The sequence below is a fragment of the Talpa europaea genome, assembly GCF_964194135.1.
Source record: "Talpa europaea genome assembly, chromosome: 1".
NCBI lineage: Eukaryota > Metazoa > Chordata > Mammalia > Eulipotyphla > Talpidae > Talpa > Talpa europaea.
In genome coordinates this window covers 98,801,619-98,829,397 of record NC_140073.1, presented here as the reverse complement: position 1 = coordinate 98,829,397, position 27,779 = coordinate 98,801,619, and the positions used below count along the sequence as shown (strand labels likewise).

Below are 27,779 nucleotides of genomic sequence, written 5' to 3'. Positions count from 1 at the left end.
TGGGACTCAGGAACTCAAGGAACTCTCAAGTCTCAGGGACTTGAGAGACCATTTTCCTACCAATTATTATCCTTCCTGCCTGGAGTGTGCTCTCATCTTCCCCCACACCCTTTCTTTCATCAGACTTATTTCAATTCATTCTTAAGGTGTCTGCTTAAGACATTTCCTTCAAAAGGAGTAGATCCATTGTGGGGGGAGGGAGGTAGGAATAAAAAAAAAAGCCAGAAAGATTACATTAAATTTCCCCAGGTCCAGCTTTTGACCGACTTTTTGAACCATTCTGATTTTTCTTCAGAGCTTGGATAAAGGAACATACATCAATAATGCCCTAGACTCTCCCTATCTTAACCTTCATCACACTTTTGGTAAGTACTCACTAACTTCTCTATTTCCCTGATAAAACTTGAGCTCTACAAAGACAAGAACAATGTCTGTTCACAGCTGTCTTTCCAGATCTAGCATTTTGCCTATTACATTAGAAGTATTCAAACATTTGTTGAATGAGGGAATATTTCCATAGAGATGCCATGGTGCAGCTATCTGCAAAGTATAATCACTGGGCCAAATTGTTCTTTTCTTTATAAATAATGTTTTATTGGAGCATAGCCACACCCATTCATTTACAAATTTTCTACATACCACAAAGGCAGATTTGAGAAGTTGCAACAGAAACCATATGCTCTGCAAAATCTAAAATATTTACTATCTGGCACTTTATAGCGAAAGTTTATGTACTGATACCACAGAGCCATATCCTTCTGAGTCTTTATCAATTCCAACATTGATCAAAATAAGATTAATTACAGAAAACTTTACAAGGTTCAAGTTAGGCTCTTGTGATAGAATCTTGGTGGGTCAAATACATTTTAAGAAAGTCAAATAAAAGACCTTCAATTACAATGTCCTAAGAATAATAAAGTGATTGGGAAGGAAATTGAAAGTGTGTTTATTAAAAATGACATGCCATCCTAATATTTAGATGAGTTAGAACATTTATATCATGGTAAAATTTTCTCAAAGGTGAAAATTCTATTTAATCAAGTACTTTACCCTCATTAAATTTTGCTGGCTCATGGAAAAAGTGATAATGTCAGCAAAGGAATAAATGATACCTCCTTCATCTCAAACGCAATAATGCTTAAATCAAACAAACATATCTTATTGTGAAACAGAGTTCTTAAAAATGAGGTCAAAACTTCAAAATGGGGGCCTCCCCGGTGGCGCAGCGGTTAAGCGCTCAGTTGCAAAGCTGCCCACAGCCTCTACAGCGCTGGTTCAAATCCCCGGCTGCCGGGCGAGGGTCCCACATGGTGCGCAGACCTCTCCTGCCGCCCACTGCTCCCCTCAGCAGTGTACTTCATCAGTCTGCCTGTTCTGTTTCCCGCTCTGGTGAATTCTCTCACCCTCCCGTGCTTCTGACTATACCCAGTGCTTGTATAAATAAATAAACAAATCTTTAAAAAAAAAAAAAACTTCAAAATGAAGGTATCCACCCCAACAGAGTGCTTTAATTTTTCTCCATTTATAGCTATTTACTATGACGCTGGTGCCGCCTCTGGACACATGTAGCACAATGCCATGAAACAAAAGAACTAGAACCCAAGACCACAAGCTGAATGGTCAACAGAATCCCCCATGCTTACTTGACACATGTTAATATCAGTGGAACCAGAGCAATCTCCATGGTATATTGCTGGGCTGTGGAGAAAGATACTTATATTCCACAACCCAAGAATTATGAGCAACCTTAATAAGAGTATTATTCATTTCATCCACAAATACATTGTATCCTACTATTGGTTATTTGTGGCAACATTAGCTAAGCTACAGTCCAGAAGGATGCCTGATTTAACACTGTTAGCATTCTCTTTTTGGCTCAACAGCCATAGTTGTCTTTCTCATTCCATCTGTGAGGGCCATGGCTAGACCTTATTCTGTACCACAGCTGTGGAAAGGACATAATCTTTTTAAGCACATCTGTTTCTAAAGAAGCATGACTCAGCCATCCGTGGCTGAGTAGAGTTTCCAGTTACAATGCCCTGTCTGTGTGCATTTACATTTAGCAATATGGTAAAATCACCCCACTGGCAAGATCTGTTCCTGAAGAAAAAGCTTGTAGGGTAAGGTAAAAAGTATCAGGCTTTTCTGCCCTCCCACCATCAGGATAGATGATGGATCTGTGGTCCCAAATGCATGCCCGATGGTGGGCACTTAGAAGGGGTGTGGGCATATGTAGCTGGGATTCACCTGGGCTGAGACTGAGCTTTTAGGGGTGCCGTTCGCGGGGACGCCAGCAGAAGCCGAGAAGGAAAAGAGAGGAGCAGGAGAGCAGAGAAGCAGAGAGAAGGCCAGAGAGCCCAGATAGAGTGAAGATTTGCTGGGGGCTGGGAGGCCTGCCAATCCCCAGTCCCCCAGCACCCCTGCCTGTTGTGTACCCAGTAAATCTCAATAAAAGTCTGAAAAGCCACTGAGGCCTCCAGGACTCCTCCTTTGCCCGGCCTGCTGGATCAGAAAACCTGCCCTGTGCCCTGTCCTGCCCGTACAGGCTGAAGAAGGTTTCCTCGGAACTTTGCCTCAGCCCAGTATGAACACACAAACAAGGCTCCTGACCAGCTGCCTGCCCAGCCAAGGAAGCAGGCAGGAGGAGAGACTCTGGCAAAACCTTAGAAAGCCTCCCCTGCCCCTTTCCTAAAAGCCCAATCTGACTTTTCTGGTGTTTTGGTAAGAAAAAGAGCAGGCTGAGAAAAGGATGTTATCACGAATAGGAGCTGAAAGTAACATTTGCATAGTAACTCTGGAGTCCGCTTACTTAGCTGACAAACAAGGCAAATCATAGTGATTATTTTCTCATGTGAAAGAATTTATTTCTGTCACTTTTAAAATTCTTAAATCTTAAAATTTACTCTTAATCACTAAAACTTACTGTTGTCATCAAAAAATATTGTCTAGTAATTCTCTGCTCTACCCTTTAGATCACCTAGTCCATAGGGGCAACAGGTTTCTTGCTCCAGGTTTCCATGGAGGAAGGCGAGCTAAAAAAGGAAATATGGACACATTTCTTCAAATCTGGACTCCTGACACTTTTCACATATGGGTTTACCTGACATCTGGGTTTCTTCTGGGCTCAGTACCTTGGTGTATTTTGTCAGCTACTCTGCATGGAACAACACCTGGTGTGTATGGTAGAAATCAGCCCATCTCACCTAATCCCCCTGATGTACCAATTCTGATAATGGTAACGTCAGAGCACCTGGCATGGTGCAGTAATTTGATGAGTTCATGAAGCATAATCGAAATAGAGGGGATGCCCATGCCATGCTGTTGAGAGAAAAGAGAGAATCATTATACATCTCACAGACTGATACGCTCATGGGACATATTTTCTTCCTTCATTACAAGTTAACAGCCTTCAGATAAATTTACATAATCATTATGACTTTGCCAAAACTGAGAAAAACGTAAGTCAGTTTTAACTGATGTCAACATGACATGCTGATAGATGTGTCCATCTGTGAGGATCAGAGAGAAACACCTCCCTGCCAGTGAAACCGAGCTGGGCCCTCATCATCAAGAGCAGAAGGTGGGGCTGGCATGGCTCACAGGTGTGTCAGGGCAGTGCTGTTTCTCCTCTCCTCACGAGGCTATTTACAGTGAACACTTGAAAAGCTTTTTGTAAAATTAACTTGATTTTAAGGAAATGTGAATTTGGCTGCAATTAGTCCTTTTCCACCATGCTAAAGGAAATAGTGAAATCCATTTCATTGGTCTCATATAAATTTAATCATTTGCTGCCAATTCTGTGTGAGTTCTGAAAGGTAGGAGGGTAGAGATCCGGGTTATAGCTAATGCCAACATTCTGTAGTGTACGCTGAAGCTATAGGTGAGGTTAAATTGCTGCAGATCATAACCATAAGCCTGATTTTTCTCAGCATTTGGAACGGTAGAAGCAACATCACCAGAATAGGGCTTCAACATTGGTCAGAAGGTTTACTGACTCTCTGGAACTCTCCAAAAAAGATTCTTCCTCCTGGAATTCATAGTATGTGGAGTCAAGTTTGGAATTGGCAGCTATTTCATTCCTAACATTTTATAAGAGAGTCAAATGTTTTCTTCAATGTGCTCTACTTTTAGGCACACAGACTTGTGAAAAGCACCAGGGGCATCTTGATTGGTGGGTGATGCCAGACACTGACCCTCTCCTTCTCATTAACAAATCTGGGAGACCTTGGTAGCCATGACCATGATATTTTCACCTGAGTTCTCTCCCTCTCAACACCAACAATATTAAACTATGGAAATGCTGAATTTCTGATTTCCCCACTTCTGGTTCCCTTTGAACATGTCCTGACTTCCAAATGCGTCGTTAGTCTTCTGGAACCATAAATCAGACCTGTGTTAATGTGTATGTCCAAGATTAAGTTTGTGGGCTTTGGCACTGTCTCTGCTACTAATGAGTAAACTCTAAATCTCATTTCCCTCCACTGTAAATTAAGAGGATAAAATATTATTTGATCTATTAAGTTTCTTCTAAATCAGATGTTTGATAGGTTTATGATTACCACTTATAGGACTTGCAGAGAAAATGATAAATGGGCTTTGTGTTTGTGCTGAAGTCTCTCTCTCATTCTCTCTGTCACACACACACACACACACACACACACACACACACACACACACACACATCTTAGCAGCTACTGAAGAGGAGAATTTTCAAAGGGGCCCCCACTGGAAATCCTCTGTGTGCCTGGTGAGGCCCTTTTCTAATTGGCTCAACTCTGACTCTGATATGTTTCTCAGCTTATTTTTCTGGACAGGATAGCAGGATCAGTCTACTGCTCTTTTTTGAGGGGGGACATTTTTGAAGTTTTACTGCTTGTTTATGATATTTCTACAACTTTCTAAACCTTACTTTTGTTCTTAACCATTTACTGTGAAAAAAAAAAAAGGACAAAGAGTTGAAGTCTAAAAGTCAAGCAGAAGTCACTAAGACAAAATTTCCCATGATCAGAGGATCCTTCTAATACAGATAATCTATAATTGTTTGTTGAATGAGTAAATGAATAGATTCTCTCATTTGAAAGCAGGTTTCAGACAATCTTGCCCCAGAGGGGTAATCAACTTAATTGCCCCCTTGACATCACATAATTTGGCCTTTCTTGATCAGCCTGTGATCATGATCCTCCATCCTTCTACCCCCAGGTATTATTGAGTGAGCAATGGATGGTGGCTGTTTGTGATGCAGAACCACTTATAACTCAGCACCTCAAAATTGCTACACCCCTGCAATACATTTTTCCCCTACCTCTGGCATGCCTGTCTATGCCCCTCATGAGGGCTGCACTATCCAACGTATGCTCCGAATGGCTGTTTCAGATATAGCTGTGTGCAGAGAGACCCACTTAGAAAGGCAAACAGTAGACACACATATACACTCTCATAAGTGTATGCCAGCCTCAGTCCAAGAGGGGAATAGATTTTGTGTTCCCTAAAATTCTAAGTCATTCCACTTTCATTTTGTCTTAGGACATTGTGTGTCCAGAGCTGTTAAGATATTCTGAATACAGGGAGCAATTCAAAAGAGCTCTGTGGAAGTGCATTAGCAGCTTTTCAGAGAGATTATTATAGTGTTAAAAGGCACTGCTTTGGCAATCTTGAAAATTAGACCCTGTGTTCCAAAAGCTCAACATTCCCAAAACTGGATAAGGGATAGAGGAGAGGAAATTTCCTGAGGCTTAATCAATTATAAGCTAGAGAAAGAGAAGAGGTATGCTTTGAAGGGTTTTTCCCTAACTTGAATAGCTAAGTGGTAACTAATAAGCTAAAGTAATACAGAATGCCATGCCCTGCCCCCAGGACGTTGTCCCATAATGAAAGTCACACCTGGACACAATTTACTTGTCTAACAATGCAACCTAAGAGGGGATAAAGACTCATATTCAGAAATTTCTACTTTTTCCTTGAGCCTGTGAGGACTGCCTAAAGTGCAACATTGAGTACTTACACTGATGGACAGCACTGGGCCAGTTTTGTACATAAAATATCTGTCTGTCCCAGCACAGATGTCCGTTATGTCCTCTCCACTTCCCTCCAGGCCAAGCTCCTCGTGCATAAACAGTGCAAATGCTTTCATTCTGTTGGGACTGCCACCAACGCACACAAACTATTAATAAAAATAAACAATTAGCTGCCATTGTAACTGGATAACAACCAAGGGTCAGCTTTCAACTCTGATGGTTTTATTTTGTTGTTCATTAATTTACTTAAGTTTATGTCTAGATATTATGGATTATGTTCATGAATTCACTAATTGGCATCATTAACTTATAAATAAGGCAACCAGATACAAAGTATGATGTACTTAATTAGTAAAGAAAGTGTTGATTTTGCTGGAGCTGGTTTCCAGGTGTCTTTGTTTATAGTAAGCATCAACCAGCATCTTAAATTGACATAGATATTCTATTGTTCGGCATTGGCAGGTTTTATATACTGAGAATGTAAATTCCAAGGACAAAGAATGTACATAATATAACAAAAGGAGGTAATGAACTTCTGTCATATGAACTTTACATATATTTTCTGATTCCATTTCTCCAACCTAAGTTTTCATTGTAAAATATACTATATTAATTTGTGTTAAAGAAATCATCATCAAGTCTTTCCAACTTCACATTCAGAAGAAATTCTCAATGAACTAGACTTATCACTGCATCATGGAAATCTAACTATGGTATTTCATAAGTTTCAATTATCTGGCTTTTAGTATGCTTTTATTCATGTTATTTTAACATGTCTGAAATCACAAAAAGTGTTGGAATTGAGGGTGTCCAATCTAATAAAATATGGAAATGAAACTGTCTGGTAGTTGCATGAGTGTATTAGGGTATCCCCTCCTCAGAGATGGGACAGGTGCCTACAGTAAGTGATTGTCAGGCTGTTCTGCCCTCCCACCATTGGCATTAATGATGGATCCCTGTGGTCCTGATGGCGGACACCTGGAGTAGGGCGTGAGCATGCATAGGTGGGCACACCTGGGCAGAGACGGGGCTTATAAGTGCGGCACCGCCGGGACCCAGCAGAGAAGCAGAGACAGCAGGGACATCACGAGAGAACAACAGAGAGCCCAGAGTAGGGGAAGTAAAGTATCAGGCTTTTCTGCCCTCCCGCCACGAGGACTGATGGATCTGTGGTCCTGGATGCATGCCTGATGGGGAGCACCTGGAGTAGGGTGTGGGCATGCGTAGGTGGGTACACCTGGGCTGAGAGACTGGGCTTATAAGGGCGGTGTCACGGGGACGCCAGCAGAGAGAAAGAGAATGCCATAAGGGAACAAGGAGAGAGCGAAAGGAGCAGAGAAGCAGAGGCCACAAGAGAACACTGGAGAGCCCCCCCGCCCCCGGCACCCTTGCCTGCTGTGTACCTGGTAAATCCCAATAAAAGCCTACAAAAGCACTGAGGGCTCCAGGACTCTCCTTTCCCAGCCCGACCCTCCCACCCCCCCAACCCTCCAACCCCCAGCTTGCAAAAAGCCACCGAGGGCTCCTGGACTCCTGCACCTGTCTGCCTGGATCATAGAAAACCTGCTCTGTGCCATTCCTGCCACCGCAGGCGGGTGCCAGAGCGAGCATGGGAGCCGTCTACTAGCATTTGGATGAACAACAGTCATTGGTTGAGCAGCAGGGGTCAGCAGTGGAGAGGATGTGCAGCAACAGGAATCAGAGACATGCACAGCCCACAGACAGGCCCCAGGCACAAAGCCACTCAGGACCTGAGCTAAGCTAAGGGGAGGTGAAGTGTGAGGCACAAGGATCTGAAGAATGGCCATGAGGGACATAAGGCAACATAGTGGTTACAGGCCTGCTCCTTGAGGTAGGTAAACTTTATTTTGTATCCTATCCTCATCACTACTTTTGAGCTTGCTTATTGTTTACTGTGTTGAAGGATTTAATGCAAATGAAGCTCATTCAAGTCCAGTAAGTAAAGGCAATTGATGGTGCTTGACTGACTTGGGCAGGAGAGCTGGGAGGTCCCTCATGGGGAAAAGGATTTTCTGTTTGAGGAAATACCTAACAGAGGTTATAGACTAGGCGTCTGATGCACAAATGATTTACCATGGCCACTGGGTGGTCTGATTATATGATACATTCTGTCTCTGTATAGTAGTAATTCCTGCGCCACACTCATCTTAATTATGGATATAATTATCCTTTTATCAAGGCCCTCTGCTTCTCTTCTACCCTCATTATTGTCTTTTTTGTCCTTCTTATGAGTTTCTCTGATAGAGACTAAAGTTGCTTATGAACTACAATGGAAGTTAGCCATAAAAGCTGAATGGCAAACAGGATAAGACCATGGTCCAAGTTGAATTTTTAAATTATTATTGATGATGAAAATTTTCCCTCTGTTAGTATGGCAAGACTTGGCTCAAGATCTAAGTAAAGGAGGTCACTTTTTGTTTGGGTTTGTTTTTACAAATACAGTAGTTTGAAAATAACGTCATTGTCTGCTGCCAGTGAATGTAAATTGCAATGATTCAGATTGACCATAAAACCGAAACAGATGTTAGAATGGATTGTGGTTTGAATTCTTCTTTGAACTATAGATATTGCTATAATCAACGGGAATTTCTGAATGTTTCTGGAGACATAAAGATGATATGTATAGACAGAGACATTTTAATTCTTGAAGATTTACTCCTAAATCAGACTTACTAAATAGCACCTTCTAGAAACAATTTTCAGTCTGGTTGCTTTAATGAGAAGTAAAATATAGCGAAAACCACCAACTAACATTGACCTTAATGAATTTAACTGTGATTCATAACCCAAACAAAATGATCATTTATCCTTGTTTTATCAAAGAAGACAGAAATACACTGGGAAGGAGAAGCATTGCAAAAATATGTCAAGGACATTGACTAATGACTGTCAGTAGGAACTCACTTTCAAATATGCCAAGCATCTTAGAAGACTTAACTTTGCTATGTTGTGTTAATCTCGTCCTGGCAGTGGATGTGTTTGGTATGTTGACAAAGGAGTATAAACACTTCTAAAATGCGTATTACAGAATCTTATAAGGTAATGATTTTCCATGTTACTTGCAGTTTTTAGGGAAAGATTGGAAGGTACCAGTTAGTGATTTTATGAAAACATATTTGAATGTTGCCAGGAAACCATCCCACACCCTCACATGTTGTGCTCTAAGAAAGATGGCAAGAGGAGGAAGCAATTTTTTATTTTGGTTCTTTCTCCCTTCCTTCTTTCTTCTCTCTCTCTCTCCCCCTCCCTTTGCCCTGCCCTTCTTTCCTCTCTCCTACTTCGTTCCCTCTGGGGTACAGGCCAGAGGTATGGGGGTGAGAGGATTCACCAGAGACAGAGTGGGGAGCAGAACAGGCAGATCGACTGAAATACACTGCTGAGGGGAGTAGTGGGTGAGACAGGAGAGGTCTGCTGCGCTATGTGTGTAGCTCCCTGGCCAGCCGGGGATGGAACTCGTGCTGCAGAGGCTGCCGACAGCTTCATAGCACTGTGCTTAACCCGCTGCATCACCAGGGAGGCCCCTCCCCTTCTAATTTTTGGACTCTTCTCAGTTACTTTGATTCAAAGAATCCAGTTAGTGCAGTGAGTAAGAAAACTAAAAATCGGACTGGAAAGAACTTCGTTAATATCCTAGCTCTGCCACTGTATCTTGTTACTTTAACCTCTTTCAAAATCTCTAAACTGAATTTCCTTGTTTATGGAGGAAATGAACATGTGCTAAACCCATCAAAGAAATTATGTGAGGATTTAGCTAGACAAGTAGGTGTGAGAGTTTTTATCTTGTTCTTATAATTACAAAGAAGTGAATAAAACTCAGCTTAAAACTGTGATTCTCTACTGGAGGAATTATGATAGGGACAGACCTTTTGGAAAATAAAAGTTTTAAAATTATATTCCCTTTGGCCATTTCTGTGAATCACCCTGAGCAAACAGTCTTAAGTGTGAAAAATATTTGGGTATAAGAAAAGCCATTTGAGTGCTGTTTATAATGGAAAATAACATAAAATTCAGTAATTATATAACTTATGGTACAACTATTGATATCCACAGTGTGTTTCAAATAAAATATAATATAGGAAATATTAATGACAAAGTTAAACTTGTAAATGCTACACACTGTTACATAATTCAAATTTTTAAATATACTCATTAGAAAGGATTAAAAGAAAAAATATGTTGAGGTTTAGATGGCATATTTTTTAGATGTGTTTTAAAAAGCATGGTTTTTTTTGTACTTTTCAAATTTTAAATGATGACCATGAACTGTCTTATAATTAAAATGCAAATCAACACCACAATGAGATATCACCTCACCACTGTGAGAATGGCCCATATGAAAACAAATGGAAAAAACAAATGTTGGTAAGAATGTGGAGAAAAAGGAACTCGCATTCACCGTTGGTGGGAATGCAAGTTGGTAGGAAGTCAGTAGAAGAAAATGGGCTGGAGATTTCTTAAGAAAATAAAAATGGTGGGGCCTCCCCGGTGGCGCAGCAGTTGAGCGCTGGGTTGCGAAGCTGTCCGCAGCCTCTGCAGCGCCGGTTCGATCCCCGGCTCCTCCCCGGCCACTGGAGGAGGGTCCCACATGGCGCGCAGACCTCTCCTGCCGCCCGCTGCTCCCCTCAGCAGTGTACTTCGGTCCTTCTGCCTGCTCTGCTCCCCGCTCTGGCTCTGGTGAATTCTCTCACCCTCCCGCGCTTCTGACTGTACCCAGTGCTTGTATAAATAAATAAATAAATCTTTAAAAAAAAAAAAAAAGAAAAATGGCAATTCCATGTTATCCAACAATACCTCTTGTAGGTATTTATCAACAAAATATGAAAACTCAACAAAAAGACATATGCTTCTATGTTTATAGCACTGTCCACAGTTGCCATGTCATAGAACAAACCTAAGTGTCCATCAAATTAACGGATAAAGAAATTGCAGAATAGGGGTCTTCCTGTTTACCTAGGAGTTGAGTCTCAGCACTATCACCACTGTGGCCTGGGTTCGATCTCCGGCCAGGTAATTAACCCACATATGGCACAGCAGACCTCTCCTAGCTCGCTGCTGCTCCCCTCAGCAGTGTATTTGAGTAGATCTGCCTGTTCTGTTTCCCACTCTCTCTGGTGAATCCTTTCTCTACCCCTCCCCACCACACACACCTCTGGCCTACACACCAGCTCTTTAACACAAAAATAAATAAAAATCTTACCAAAAATAAAAAAAGAAATTCCAGAATATATACTCAATGGAATACTAAACAGCTATTTAAAAAGACAAAATAATGCCTTTTATGACAAAATGGATGGACTTTGGGGTAATTATGTTAAGTGAAATAAGTTTGAAACCATCTAATATCTGTCACTTTCTCTTATCTATGGAATACTGATGATCAAATAACAAATACTTGCAAAATAAAGCAAAAACAAATCTTGAACTTAGTAAAAAAACTTACTGATTATGAGAGGGAGCATGGGGGAGGGAGGAGGAAATGGAGAAGGAAAGAGGATGAGGCTTTGGCACAGGGCCTTGGTGGAGGGTAAGGGGAACACGTGTGCATATGGAGGAGTAAAATAACTGTAACCCCAAAATTATAGTTTAAAATGACAAATAAATAATGCAGAAGTATAATTATCCTAGCAGTGTTTCATAAAATATTTTCTCATGAAATATTTCCTATGAAATGACAAAAATTTTAATATGAAATTTTAGCTAATGGTTATTTTCAGGAAATGGGACCATATAGTATTATTCATTTTGTGAGTTATTTTTGATTAATAAAAGGAGAATTGGTGAGATTCAGCTATAAATATACATGTTAAACAATAAACTGAATCATGAACTCTGAACACCTAGCGATATTGTCAGTAAAATTTTATTTATATCCAAGGAGCAGAGAAGGCATATAATCATGTTGATATTTGATTCAGTTTGGGATCCTCTATGGATGGAAGTGATTGTTTGGAATGTACAAATTGTCTCTGAGTATGAGTGTGGCTGCAGTTCCTGGGAGGACTGCTGATGTTTCTCTTGCTTAAGATGTAAAGTTTATGTTGGGAAAATGAGAAGAAATATAAGCAGAGGAAACATAATCATTTTTCCTGAAGTTAGAAATAATTTTACCTTTACATCCCCAAACATTGCTGGTAGATTATGAGTTTTTGTTCCTAAATCCAAATGATAGAGAATATCTTCATCCATAGAATCCAGATAAGGATTTTTAACATAAACAAACCTTTTTCTGGAAAAAAAAATATGAAATAAGATGGAGAGGAATTTGGAAAGAAAGCACGCAACCAAGAGAGAGTATCAGTTAACACTTATGATTACTGCCATCACAAATATTGGATCCAGATTTTCATTTAGGATTAAATAATTTGTCAACAAACAATGTGGTATAATAATGTCTCATATTTGCTGGAAATTGTACATAAACATGAAAACTGCATGATAAAATACATTATATCATTTAATCCCACAACCCTCATTCTACTAGGTAAGCAATATTAATAATCTAATTTATTAATGAAGCCAATGCTTAAAGAAGTTGAGAAGCTGTGCAAGATTATACAAGAAGTAGATTTCACAACAGTCATTTCTGTCTAGTTCTGTCTGGCTCAAATGTTCATTTTCTTCTTTGCATGAGATGCTGTGTGATGTAATATAGTAGTCTTGAGTCAAATTGTCCAGGTTTCATTACCAGTTCAACCATATATATTGTATAAATGTGGGTAAATAAATTTATTTTTTGTTCTTTAGTTTCCTCATCTGTAAAAGGGTATAATGAAAATAATTAACTGCTTTGCAAGATTTCCTTGCAGCCTGAATAAGATAATGTTTGTAGACATCTCAGGTGCAGTGAACATAGAATGACTGTCATTATACCCCCCAATATTGAGAACCTGAAAGGTACTAGTTTTGGTGAGACTGGCAAGGAAAATAAGGGGTGGGAAAGAATGCCATGTGTTCATCAAAGCCCAATTTTTCCTCCTTCTGAGCACATTGCTAATGTTATTCTTAGCTTCCCTTGTAGCAAGATAAGGTCATGTGACTGAGTTCTGGCTAATGGAACATAAACATAAGTGACATATTTATTTCCAGTATCTCACTTAAATCTGATTCTCATATTCTCTCTCTCCCTCTCCCTCCCCGCCCTGCCCCACTCTGTCTTCTGCCAAATGCAGGAGATGGCAAAGTTAATGGAAGTCACTGGTAGAAGGTTTTGGATATCTGAATGACTGTGTGGAGGATAAATATCCCTCCTACTCATCTTTAGCCAATCAACTTGTTTGGGATTGAATAAGAAATCAATGATATTAAACTGCGAGTGCTGTTTTGTTAATAATTATAAATTAATTATTAGAGATAAAAGCGATCTATCCCACACCACAGTGGGTTGAGCCATCTTTGCCAAAAACTATCAGGGACTTCTTTGTTCTACATTCTTCTCATTTTGCTCCAAATACTTCAAAACATCTTAACAAAAATCCTGCATCTTCATGTATCTCCAGTGATCCTCAACCTGACCTTGTATCAAAATCACCAGGGAGTTTTTCAAAGAACACTCATGCTCAGGTCTTAGTTAATATAAACTCTGAAAGTATGTTTTAAGTCTTCCCAGATGACCTGCTGTGTAGGCAAAGTAGAGAACTCTGTTTTAGGCCTATTTCTTCCCCTTCATTTTTCATGTATCATCAGCCTGTCATTCCTCAAGCTCAAATTAAAATATTTTCTCCATCAAGGCTTTTCCAAGCATCTTCCCTACCTAGTCAGTATAAATCCCCCCCACCCACCCAACTGCAATCCTAAAGCACTTACTTCACACTAACACTGAGAGATAGCATTTCACATGTTCATTTTCTCTCTTTCCAGAAAGATTAAGAATATCCTTATGCAAGCTGTCTCTATATCTTTTTTTTAATCCCTACATCTTAACAAATTGTTTGTTGAATTAAATTTAACTGTTCAGGAGGTAAAACTATATACTATTAATTTCCTTCTCAAAAATATTGAGGGTAACAGATTCATAATTAATGGATCGTAGTTTGTTTCAAAAATAAAACATTCCACGATGTTAGTATACTTTAGTGTTTCAGAGAAAGCATCAAAGCAAAAGACATCTGTTTTCTTCTCTCGGTGAGAGGCAGGAGAAGTGCAGTTAATGAACAAGCAGCAGTGCCTGGGCAACTGGAAGGAAATGCAGATCCTCAGGCCCCCATTCTAGACCTACTGAATCAAAATCTGTATTTTAACCAACTCTTTGTGATTCCCATGCACACGAAAGTTTAAGAAACACTGTCATCCACTTCCTCTTCCAACTTCTATAACACTTTCTGCTTGACTCTGCCAAACTGCTTTTACTATTTGGAGATTTTCCTTTGGATTCCTTACTGAATCTATGAATAATTACACTACAAAAGAATCTCATTCATTTACTCCAGTGACTGTAAAGCCTAACTACATATTAGAATAATTTGGGGTGCTTTAAAAAGTACTGATACCTGCTCCCACTCCTAGAAATTCTGGTTCTATTGGTCAAGGAGATCTGGCCCTTGGTATTTATACAATCATTGATCTCCTCCACTTTTTCTATCTTCAAGAAGAAATTCTTACACCAGCAAACCATTAATTATATTCTTTTATTAATTTTAATACCCTTATGAATTAATTAGGCAATATGTATTATTTTTTCTTGCTGTCTTTCCCAATGTCTAATGATCCCATGGTGGAAAATTTAGGGGTGTGTCCATGGAAGATCTTTTTTAAATCCCCTTGGGCTCATCGAGAAGTGCTTTTAAGAGGAGCACTCTATCAATGACCAAAGGAAAGACTAGCTTGGGCTATTACCCAAATTCAACCCTGTATGAATCTGACTCTTTGCAGAATACGTAATTTTAATTTAATAGATATGCATGTACCAGTTCCTCCTCAACCATTTTCTACCTATTTTTCTAAAACATGGACCAAAGGGTTGGGAATAAAGCCTTTTAGTAAATCAGGACAAATTATCCAGCATGGTCAGCATTGAATATTGATAACCAAAGAGAAGTGCTGGTTGAGAAGTCTTATTTTACTCTTAATTCATCTTCACAATTTTTCCTTTTCTCTACCTCCTTGGCTTCCCTGAAGAAATTAACATGGCAGGAGGCTGCTTCTGCTTGGGAAGGGTGAGTGGAGAATTTTCTAAAACACTGATGTGATGGAAGCTCTAAGCAAGACATTTCATACGACACTCAGCAAACCAGAAGGAACTCGCAAAAATTCCTTAAGCCTCATGAAGATTAATGCTCCGTTATATTTTGTGAACCTGGGGCAAGAATTGGAGCTAAATTTGCAGACAGCTCTGGCAGATTTATATCTACCCCTGAGATGAATAACTTACGTCTTATTTTAGAAGTGAATTCTACATAAAGTCCATCGCAAAGCACATGGAATCACTTCATAATATCCTGCAACACAGTTAAATCTCCCTTAGGCCCTGGGAGTCCCTTTAATTATCTCAGATACAGCTTATAGTCTTGGAAATAAAGGTTGAAATCCAGGTTGAACTTGCAATTTGTTCACTCATGCAGCTTTGTTAAACGTTTGCAGGTTTTTTGTGACTTCATTTACCCTCATTTCTTTTTAATTGATATATAATTGACATATTGCCCTCTTTCTTAGATCAACCAAATTTCCCCAAGAACCAAGGAACAAAAAAAGTTACTGGGAAGGAAATTTGCTCATTTTTTATTTTGTTGTATTATGAGATGTAATCCAACTATATTACCTCTAAACTTAAGAAATTTATATAACTGCAGAGGTCCATCAACTGAACATTGAATATAAAATCCAAAGAACATCTATCTGATCAAAACAAATACAAAATCAAAATTACTCACCCAACATATGTATTCCTGTCGGATCTCATGGGGTTATTGGAAGCAGGTAAAATTGAAGCCATACTTTGTACTATGTTGATAGTCACTCAAATTTACATCAGGAAAAAAAATACTATGATTTGCTATTAAATTATAGCTCTGGAGCTCTTATCATAGTAGTTCAACTCCAAGTTAGAATGATACCCTTCCTTAAAACTTGTATTTTCTTCTGAAATTTCTGATGGAACTTTTAGCATTCTAAACTACCTTCTTAGTCCAAAAATATCCCTGACATGGCCTTTTATACTACAGCCCAATTCTCAGAGCAACATTTCTCCAAGAATTTAGGCTCCCTTTGAAGGCGTGGCATCCTGTCTTTTTAACTGGGTTGGTAATTTGTTAACTGTTGACCAGTTCACCTTTCTTTTACATTTGGTCCTGGTCTCCACATGGGTCAGGTGTAACATACAGACTTATTTACTTTGAGGCAATTGAAAATGGATGCAAGACCTCTGCTGGTTTCCATAACAGCTCCTCCAGGTTACCTCAAAAATGAGTCCAGGGCCTCCCCGGTGGCGCAGCAGTTTAGCGCTGGGTTGCGAAGCTGCCAGCGGCCTCTGCAGCGCCGGTTCGATCCCCAGCTGCTCCCCGGCCACCGGAGGAGGGTCTCGCATGGCGCGCAGACCTCCTCTGCCACCCGCTGCTCCCCTCAGCAGTGCACTTCGGTCCTTCTGCCTGCTCTGCTCCCTGCTCTGGCTCTGGTGAATTCTCTCACCCTCCCGCGCTTCTGACTATACCCAGTGCTTATATAAATAAATAAATAAATCTTTAAAAAAAAAATGAGTCCAGTACACATGAGAACTTTCAGTTCCAAAACATGTCATTTTCCCACTTCATCCTACCCCTCACCAACTTGTTCTCTTTCTTTGATAACAAGTGAGGAAGACATCCAAAGTCAGGACTTCAGAACACTGCTTCATCTGAACTTTGCCCATTCAAATTCGCACAGAAGGTCTATATAATTAAACAAAACTTGTTTCCCAAAGCCTCTTCATTTAACTTACCCCTAGGTTGTCAGTAAAAGTCAATGAACCAGCTGTGGGAAGTCAGCCCAGGTAGGAGAACAAAATAAAATCTAGTATTTTCAGAAAACAGCGTGTCTGTAAAATTCATGAACTAGAAAATTTTAGAGGAATTAAAATCTGTTCCTATTTTGGCCTCAGCCTCCATGCAAAGCCTCCTTCCAAACTTCCTTTGGAAGTTTTCCGATAGGAAGGACTTCAGGAATGTAAATCTCATGGTTTACAAGTCAATCAGAGTCTAAAATGTTTATAAATGGCCAAACAGCAGCTGATACAAGGCACTTCATAATGTGCATGAACATGTAAGAACGTATGTGAAAGTGAAGCAACAAATTCCTGTGACTTTACTGGGGTCTCCATGTTAGAAGACACTCATCTTCCTGACGATAGCCCCGCTGGACAAACTCTAAAATTCCATGCTGGATTCTTTTGTCCATCTTGACCAGCCAGCGAAGTTTACAGAATGGGAAGGAAATGGAATTTGCAACTTTGCCCAAGTTATCCAAAAATCCCTAAGAAAAATGTACTTGGTAAAGCTAATGACAATTTTTATTTTAAGCCTGCAAAGCATTTAAGCCTGGATGTGTGTGCTGCCATTGCAAAATAGGATCATAGTTTCTGTTTTACTTTATAATAATACTTATGTCTCTTACCACACAACCCACTAAAAGTTGGTCTTCCTGCTGCTCTTGTCCAACAACCACTGGTAATTCTGTGATTCAACACTCCCACTTATCACTGCTGGGCCTTCGTGCTTTTACTCTGTATTCCACGCTATTTTTCTCAATCTATTTTTAGGGTACAATGAGGAGGACCATTGAAATCCAAGCTGGCATTTACCTCTGGCTCAGACAGGTGAAAGTGTTTGCTAATTAGATGTGTTAGATAATTAATTACTTCAGCAAATTAATTAGACTAATTACTAAGTGACCAGGGCAAATTCTATCAGTCAACAGTCTTGACCACTAACAGTGCCAGGTAATGCGAATGAAGTTTTATGGACCCCAAATTATGACTCCCCAGGACATTCTGGCAAATGGTCATCACTTGGGTGAAGTGTGGGATTGTCTTACAGAATCTGAAAAGAGTACTAATTAATGTCTTCTGGGTAGTATTAAATCATTTTCCCTAATTTTCAGTCTTTAAAAGATTCAACACTACCCTTAAGGTAGATTATTCCTAGAGGATTTTTTTTTCATTGTCTGTTTTACAATGGGCCAGTCCCCTAAATGAAAATGAGAAAAGGAGTGTTTTTTAGAAAGTGTGCAGGCAGGAGTGTGCAAGGTGAGCTCAGGCACAGCCACTGGATATTTCACAGAGACAGATGGGGTGTCAGGCAGAGCCCTGGGACTCAGCACAGGCCTGGTCAGCAGGACCTGCATCAGCTCTGCCAAATCCATGTTTCAGTGTCTGACCTACACTTCACTTCCTCCACAGGGCCAGCATGTTCATGGTCTCACTCCCAATTTTCTCTATCTGGGCCATTTTGCCTGAACCTCTAGCATTGAAGAAAAGAATTCAGAGTCCTGACATGCACCCAGGTAGTGTTTGGGTCTCCCCATTTACACTCTTTCTGCCAAATCTGGGAGGTTTACTTGTATAGACACAGAACCCTACCCACCCCTGGAAACAATGGTCCTGTCACTCTGAGGAGGGGCACAGCCAGGAGCTGGGGGCTCTCAGAACCATGCTGTAAGCTGAAAGATTATGGCAGGTTCTATGAAAACTCAGAGAGGCCTGTACTCCTGGCCCACAGAACAGTGTGTAAAATGCACAGAGGAAATGCAGCAAGTGGCATGTACGAACTAGCACTTTGACAGTTTCACTTTCACATATTTGCACCAGAACATCTCAATAGGGCCTTGGTGGCTTTCAGAGTTTCTGCAATGTTAAAAAATAAAGGCCACAATCAGGGTTGTATTAGTTACACTTTAAAATTTTGTGTTTAATGAATTGACAGCTTAATTCTTTTAAGCAATATAGTTTACTTGTTCTATTCAGAAGACATTGAACTTACAAAAATATTTCTTAATTTAGTACACTCTGTATGTTTAATGGGGCACAAATTGAAAGGCACCTTATATGTTTCTCCTTTCAGTGCAATCAGTGAGTTTGTGTGCACATGTCTATAAGATCTAATTTTAGACCAAATGGTCCCCCTGGACCCACCAGGTCAGGCCTACCACCTGCCTACCTCTTTGGTGCACTTTTCCTTCTTCTCTTTTGCTCTGGGCCCAGAGTCTCTGGTCTTCTTAGGGCACCTCTCCAGGAAGCATCCACCAAAGGTCATATCAGTTCACCTCAGTTTGTAACAAGCACCCCAGCCCGGGAAACAATCACACACACACATACACCCCCCCCCCACACACACACACATACCCATAACCAACCTCACAGAATGTGGGAGACAGTAATGGCAGAGCATAGCAAAGTTCCTACATTCACTCCTCCGCTGCGCCCCCCCACTCCCCCACTGCCTCTGTCCAGCCCTCTCATGGTGAGGCGAAGTAACAGAGTCCCTATCTCCTGCCACACACAGTCCCTCTGCTCCCCCATTTGGCTCATAGCACCATTGATAACTAGAAAGAGTTCCAAAACGTCTTAAGTTATTGATTCTGATGGTAGGGTTTATTTTTTTCATTATTCATTCAACAAATATTTACTGAGCATACACTATACTTAATCTTAGAAGTGCTTAAGATACAAGCAAGAATGACTAAGTCAGTTCTTGCTTCTCTGATTTCTTTTACAAAAATAGTGACATTCCATGAACACAGAGGACACAAATTACATTTCTTAAGCTAAACTTCTATGCATTGAAACACATGTATTAATTTATCATCATCATCCTCTTTTTCATATCTAATAATGAAGACTTAGTGGATCTTTAAATCTTAAGTGTTTATTTTTCTATCACAGACTGTTGCTGCCTCAAATCCTTTTTAGAAGAAGGCAGGTATTTAAAAGTGATGTTGTATCCTTTATGGTGTAGATGTGTTGCAGTTTAACATCTTTACTCATAGTTACCAAAAAATGTACCTTGTTTTCTATTAGCCCTCTAGGCTTTCTTGCTTTGCTGGGGCAGAGGGTGACCACTTGAAAACTTGCAAATCAACAAGTTTAATAGTGTCTTCAGTTTGATAGTCTTGCTTGGATGATTTGTTGTCTTTCCCATACATGCTCAGTCTCTGTCCGCTGCTCCTATGTGAGATGACGCCTACTGATCAGTGGCTGGGGAGGGGCTTGATTTCGGCAGTGAGGATGTGAAGGGCTCCCGGATCCATGTGCTCAGTTTCTGTACTGCCCTTTGTCTCCATGTGAGGTGGCAGGTCAGGTGCTGTCCATTGTGACCTTGTGTGGGATGGTGGATAGTCACTGTGGTCCATGGGTCTCTGAACAGAGCCTCTCAGAGGCAGCTTGTCCTATCTAATGGAGCATTGTGCTTGCACCTACTTCTGAAGTCTGTGGCCTCTGCTATTTGTCTCCAACCTCAAAGCCCCCTTGATCTGTGGCCTTTTTGTTCAGTCCCAGGCCTCTGACAGGCAACTGAATCCAAGAGCCTAGGTTTCTATCATGCGGACACTTGGGAACTGTTAGGTCCCTGCAAGCCAGATTTACGCTTTGGGAGTCATTGGTGTCATCTCTGGCTGTCTCTCCTGCCTCCTAGCTCTGCCACTGGGACTCCAATTCTCACACACGACATATCGAGTATGGAACTTCTGCTAGACTTGCAACCTCTCCTAGGCTACATCAAAGAAAGCAGGCCTCTGACTGTAATGTTCGCCTCTGGATATTTGTATAGCACCCTTTACCTTGAATTTTATCCCCAAGGGAGGATGGTATCCTTGTCTAATCAATTATCCTTATTGCTCCCCTCTCACTCTCATAAGTACAAGGTGAGTTCCTCTTTGTCCGATGCAAAATAAATCATATCTTCATTATCCCCTGACTTCTAGCAATCTCCATGTGTAAGTTGATGGGAACTAGCTTTTGATATGCTAATGAAACACAAAAATTTTTTTTAATCCTTCTACCTCCAATAGACATTGCCTCAATAGGGACTCAAAATTTTTTCCAAGAATCCTAATTCCCTACTGCAACTCCCATTCCACAGCAGTTGGATGGGAATGTGGGCTATGAAAATGGTCATGTACACAGAAAGGAAAAAAGAGCCAAGTCATATGTTTCAAAGTACTATTTCTATTATAGTTACAAACAATAAAGAGTCCAATTCTTTGTGCAAATTCTGGGAACACCACTGTGTTCTTCATTGGAGTGCTCATCCCTCCATGATTCTGTAAAAAAGCAATACTCTGTGTACACGAGATCCCAAGGCAGGGTCTTGGGAAGTCAGGACAGGTAAAGTCTTTGCTGTGAACCAAGTCCCTCAGGGTCCTCTGCAGAGGCTAACCTGGGCTGAGTCCATGAGACAGATGACAGTGGCCCCCAATCCTTTCAGAGAAGAGCGGCTTCCTGTCCAGGAGGATTCTAGAGTCATTGTAGTTGTGTTTTAAAAACTCAGTAATGATATACAAATTGAAAATACACTATAATGACATATTTTCTAGAACATTGACATCTGGAATTTTTCAAAGTTGAAATTTGTTTTGGGAAAATAACTTTTATTATAAAACTTCTTTGATCTGTTTTTCTTTCTGAAATTATATTTCCTAATATTTAAAAGTATATATATCCAGGGGCCTCCTTAGTTGCATAGGGGTTAAAGTCTCAGTGCTATCAATCTATCACCAGCCACTGTGGCACGAGTTTCATCACCAGCCAGGGAGCCAAACCACATGGCACAGCAGACCTCTCCTAACTCACCCGTTACTCCCCTCAGCAGTGTACATCAGTGGCTCTGCCTGTTCTGCTCCCCACTCTGTCTCTGGTGAATCCTCTCACCTTCCACACCTCTGGCCTACACCCCAATTTTTGTATGCATAAATAAATAAATAAAAATTATATATATATATATATATATCCAGAAATTTCCCTTTGAACAATGATTCAAAATAATAAATAAAAACATATATTTTAAGTTGTGTGGACATTTATAGACCTTTGGAGAAGACTTGACTATTGTCAGAGAGGCTTTGTTCATTAATATGTTCAGGCTGCTATAAGAAAATGTCATAGGCTGGTTGGCTTAAATAGTAAACACTGGTTTCACAGCTTCTGGAGTTTGAGAGATCCAAAGAAATCAAGGTATTGGCAGATTTGGTGTCTGGTGAGAGACTGCTTCCTGATTCATAGATCTCCTGTGACCTCACATGGCCAAAAAGTTATGACAGAGCTTCCCAGGGTCCCTTTCTTTCTTTTATTATAGCAGTATGTATGTTCCTAGTGTGTATCATAGAACGTCAGCAAGGGTATACACTATGTTATATTCACAACTACAAGTTCAGTTCTATCCTTCACCATACAATTGTACCCTTTTACCCTGTTTGCCCACCTGGAGCTCTTTTTCTAAGAATACTAAGCCCATTCATGTGGGTTCCAACCTCATGATCTAATTACTTTCCAAAGATTCTCCCCTCCTAATGCCAACACTTTCGAAGTTAGAATTTCAAAATATGAATTTGGGGGGTGGGGGGTACACGTAGTCATATCAGTCTGTTTTTTAAGGTAAATGGAGACTTTAATCATTCAGGAAATGATGACTAAGCACAATGTGCTACGTTTGTCCAGGCTTCTGAAGAATTATCCTTGTTTCCAGACTCATTCTTCTGGCAGCCTTCAAATGAACAGGATTCAACCTGCAAATTCTCTGGCTGATTTGGTTCCTTCCTTACTGGGATTAAACTCCCACATGTGACCAAATCTTGAGTTTCCTCTTCCCAGTGGCTGACCTTACCACCGACACCAGGGCCTCCACATGCCCACAGACCCCTGAGAAAGGGCAGCAGTGCCTCAAGTGGCCTGGTCAAAGAAGGGTTTAAGACTGAAGCCACTTGACTTCTGAATGCGCTGGTTACCAATTTGTAGAATGTTTCTGCTCTTAATGATGTCTGAGAAAAGCAAATGTGAGGCACAGGATATCAAATAAAATTTCAAGAAAAACCATTTTATTGGAAATGAAGCATGATATTTTGAATCAATAGCAGTCAGGAATAAAATTAAAAAGCTTGTCTCTAAGTTCAAAGTAATCACTCCCAACTTGGAATGGAATTCTGAAGGACAAGAAAAAATAATTGAAAGAACAAGGAAAAGAATGTTTGTAACAGCAGTGATTAATTCAGCATTACACCAGTCCAGGTTCTGGGTTATCTCATTAAATTCTTACAATACCTCTGTGAAATGAGTACTAATATTTCCCCAGCTTTTCAGTTTAGGAAAGTGAAGCCCAGGGAGGTTAAAAGATGTACCTGAGAGCCTGCAATGAATAAACCAAGACTGGAATTCAGGTGTAGTCAGCACAGCTATAAAATCATGAAAATTCTATTTCATCACTGTTTTTATTTTTTTTTTTAAAGATGTATTTATTTATGCATACAAGAACTGGGGTATAGTCCAGAGGTGTAGGGGGTGAGAGGATTCACCAGAGACAGAGTGGGGAGCAGAATAGGCAGACTGACTGAAATACACTGCTGAGGGGAGCAGCAGGCAAGTCAGGAGAGATCTGCTGCGCCATGTGGGTTAGCTCCCTGGCTGGGGATTGAACTTGTACTTCAGTGGCTGCTGTTAGCATCATAGTGCTGTGTCTTAACCCCCTGAGCCACCAGGGAGGCCCCTCATCACTGTTTTTAAATGTTAGTCCTTTAAAGTAGATAAGAACCAAGGCATCAACAAAAGTAGAGAATTCAACTTGGATCTTAAAGGCAACTGGGATGTGAGGAGCTGGGTTGTGACTGGGACTGGAAAGTGAGGAACATCTCTGCAACATCTAACACTGCTGGTGATAAGGATTATTGATTTCACTCATTCATGGGTAAGGAGAGCATAGCTAAGATGTAGTGGGTGTGTGTTACGTGGGTGCTTCTGAAGAAAATAACCCCTTTAAAATAATAGTCCAGTCCTAAGATTAATTACAAACCATCTCATTGCCAAAATTTAAATTGACCTTTAAAATGCGCCTGAAACACTTTATAAATTAACCCACCTCAGGGTGACCTTTGCCCTTTTTTACCCAAACAGCTGGGAGGATTCAACATCCTGCCTGCAGCAAATGCTTGTCTTTTGAGCTGACCCTGGAAAGTTAAGTTAAAAACCATAGACCTGGGCCTCCCTGGTGGCACAAGTGGTTAAGACACAACCTATGAAGCTGTCCGTAGTCACTTTGGCACAAGTTTGATCCCCAGCTGGCCAGGGAGCAACCCACATGGCACAGCAGACCTCTCCTGACTCACCTGCTGCTCCCTTCAGCAGGGTATTTCAGTCAATCTGTCTGTTCTGTTCCCCACTCTGTGTCTGGTGAATCCTCTCACCCCCCATATCTCTGGCCTGTACCCCAGCTCTTGCATGCATAAATAAATCTTTAAAACAAAAAAAAAAAACATAGACCTTACCAAATGGAGTGACCAGCAGAGTGACCAGTGGCTTGCAGAGCAACATGCCCGAGTTTTATTGTGATACTGAGATATACACCTCAGCCATGACTGTCTGTCTGTGAGAAAGACACACTGCAGTTGTGGAAACACAAAGAGAATGTGCATGGCTACTGTCAAAAATGGTGGAAGAGCAGGCTTAGGCCTGACTGACTAAACCACTGCCATATTCAACAAGAGAAGATTGTTCCTACTCCATTCTCTGCTCCTTCTCCTGAGGGGCAAGGATCCTACCTCTGCCCAGTCTCCCAGGTCCTCCTCACCCTGATGTGATGACAACACCCCAGATGGGGTTCACCCATGACGCAAATGAATGGCTCTGCTCTCCTGGGATGATGCCAGCAGGACCTCCTCCTGCATGTGGTCACCCATGGGAGGTCACTTACCAGTGATGCCTGGACCCCCGCAGATGAGACCTCCAGTCAGTCCTACGATGGTGCCCACTTGGCCAGGAATGACTCAGTAACCAGATAGATACAAAGAGAGTCTATCAGTTCTACATCACTTGTTCCGCTTCACCAGGAAATCATGGTGCTAAGACTCTGGATGTCATCTAACAGCATGACCAGGGACACTTGCTCTCCCTTCCTCTCAGGGAGGGAAGAGTTTTAGAGGACAAAAAGAAAAAAAAAGTAATGTTTATTTATATTGCAAAATCTGAAAATAAGTTGTCAAATCTTTTAGTTAAATAAAATAAAAGGCCTGGGACTGAGAGACTCCATTTCTGGCCTGGCTTCCCAACTGCCTGTGACTTGCCCATTCTGATAACTTCAGGCCTCAGAGATTAAAGCCTGTGTCTGTGTCTCAGCCCAGATGAAAGCACCCCAACTGGAACGTGAAATACACTGGGAAATCAGACTCACAGTTGGAAGGAAGCTCTCTATGAGTCTGACAAACCTCATGCTGAAAGGAGAGGGCAAAGAGGGACTCGTTTCCTTGGAACTCAAGGAAAGTTCAGTCCTGACCTCTAACATAAAACCAAGGTTATTTCTGCTGCTGCCCAAGAGGACTCAGATGGGGAAATAATGCTAATATATCCTGGAGGTAGTGAATTCCAGGCCCAGAAAGTCATGAAATTTCAAAGCTGACTGATTCTAATTTTGGTTTAGCCGAGTGACAGAGAACAGTGTGTTTTATGGCTCTCTCCTAACACCACTAAGTGCAGCACATTGAGTTAAACATTAATTTTTTCTAAGAAGTAGAAAATCTGGAGTACATAATAGTGGTGACACTCACATTTCTGTTAATACCTGACCTTAGGAATGTCATGACTTCAAAAGTGAGTTTCCTTTGAACACTTCACCTTGGCTTTGCCTTTCAATCTGTTATTGTGATGATGGTAGGCGTTTCTCTGAGTATTTTATGTGAGTATTTTTCAAATTTCTAATTATAAAATATTTAAAACATATAGAAATGTATAACGGTAACAGATGTGTAGTTGCCACATGTTTTAAAAATTGCTAACATTTTGCCATATGTAATGCAGATTATTTCTTAGAAGAATCCATTAAAATCTTCTCCATCTTCCTTACCTTTAGATTATTTTTGCCTTCTCCCCAGAGTTTAACTGCTGCCATGAAGTTGATGGGTATCCTTCTAGAGTACATTTAAAACACTTATAAGAATGTGCATATAACTATATGAGCAGATTATATATATATTTATACACCTTAAACCTGCCCCTGTCTATAGATTACACTGAATATATTCTCTTACAATGTGCCTTCTTAAAAGATTGCTTTCTTACTTACTTTTTAAAGGTTGCTTCCAATTTTTCCCTGTGAACATCCCTAAGTATATCTCCTTATGTATGTATAAGAGTTTTACTAATACCTGACCATACGTTTGCATGTATTCTATTTTACTAGGTATTATTACACTAACTTGCAAAGTAGCTTTGCCAACTTACATTTGTGTTAACAGTGTGTAATGTACCCCATATTCTCATATCCTTGATGACAAATCTAGTTTTATTAGCCTTGTGACTCTTTTGCCAATGTGATTGTCTCAAAATAGTACCTTTGGCTTCATTTTCTATATCTTAGTGAGGTTAAGCATCTTTTATCTGAGTAAATATATTTGTCAACATTGTTGATACAGTTTTTAGAGTTGTTGAATTCGGAGAGTGGGGCATTTGGGTTCACTCTGGGAAAGGTTTCACCAGAGCTTCCCTTTCATCAGCACTGGTGAGTTCCCACGCGAGTTTCTCCAGGACACAGAGATGTTAGTTACATCCAAAAGGGCAGGTTTCCCCAGCCAGGGAGCTACCCACATGGCCCAGCAGACCTCTCCTGTCTTACCCGCTGCTCCCCTCAGCTGTGTGTTTCAGTAGATCCGCCTGTTCTGCTCCCCACTCTGTCTCTAGTGAATCCTCTTGATGTCGTTTTGAGGAGTTGTGGGGTCCTTAGGTTCACTCTGGGAAAGGTTTCACCAGAGCTCCCATTTCAGCAGCACAAGGGAGTTCTCCAGGCGAGTTTCTCCATGAGACAGAGACATTAGTTATATTTAAAGAGCAGGTTTATTAGGGAAAGGGTTGCTAAGAGAGGCCTGCATGGCCACAGGCGGGTGGCCTTGAAGCATGGGCAGGCAGGAGGCTGCTGCCCTGCAGAGGGAGAGAGTTGGTGAAAAGAGGCACCTGCATAGTCACAGGTGGGCAGAGGGAGTGCTGCCCCGAGCCTGTGCAGAGACTGTACTGATATAGTCCTTTTCTCTTTGGGAGGGGTCACTCCTCCCTGGAGTGGCCTGCTTGTTGCCAATGTTGGGTAACAGGCAAAACTGAAAGGGACCAGATATTCCAGGGTGGGCCCAATCTCCGTATCTTTACCCTCAGATCTGTGCTCCACTCCCTGTAGCATCTGATCCTGCTTGGGTCTCCTGCCTTGTGATGAGGCCCTGGTGCCTGAGGGTCACAACCTCTACAGCTGGGTTAATGTTCCTGTTATTCCCCTCAACTCCCACCTCCTTATGTGAGTCAGGTTTTAGTCTTGTGAGGCCTCCTTTCCAGTTTTTCTATTCTTGTCCTCCATCACTCTCATTGTTAGGGGGAAAAGGATGTCCTAAAGCTAATCCCATACAGGCTTTGTGGACTCCACCCCCACTCCAGACCAAAGTCAAAAGACATTGGGAGAGACAAATCCCATCATCACCAAAGGGAAGGTGGCTTGCACCTGATGGTGGGGTTAAGCAGCCAGGTTTGGTATAAAACCTGACACCGGCTTTGGGGGATTCCCCTTTTTGGCTCCCCACCAGCTCGCAGGCGGCCAGCTCACGGTG

General features: G+C 41.0%; 1 protein-coding gene across 1 annotated transcript in view; it reads right to left on the bottom strand.

Moving 5' to 3' along the window:
• Positions 1 to 15,963, bottom strand: part of UPP2 (uridine phosphorylase 2) — a gene marked incomplete at both ends in the record, with an annotated part of 29,556 nt that extends 13,593 nt beyond the window's left edge. The window contains 4 exon segments of the mRNA XM_084256516.1: positions 3,204 to 3,318; positions 6,002 to 6,160; positions 12,144 to 12,261; positions 15,902 to 15,963. Of these exon segments, the coding sequence (XP_084112642.1) occupies positions 3,204 to 3,318; positions 6,002 to 6,160; positions 12,144 to 12,261; positions 15,902 to 15,963 (454 nt within the window).
• Between the last annotated feature and the right edge of the window lie 11,816 nt (positions 15,964 to 27,779).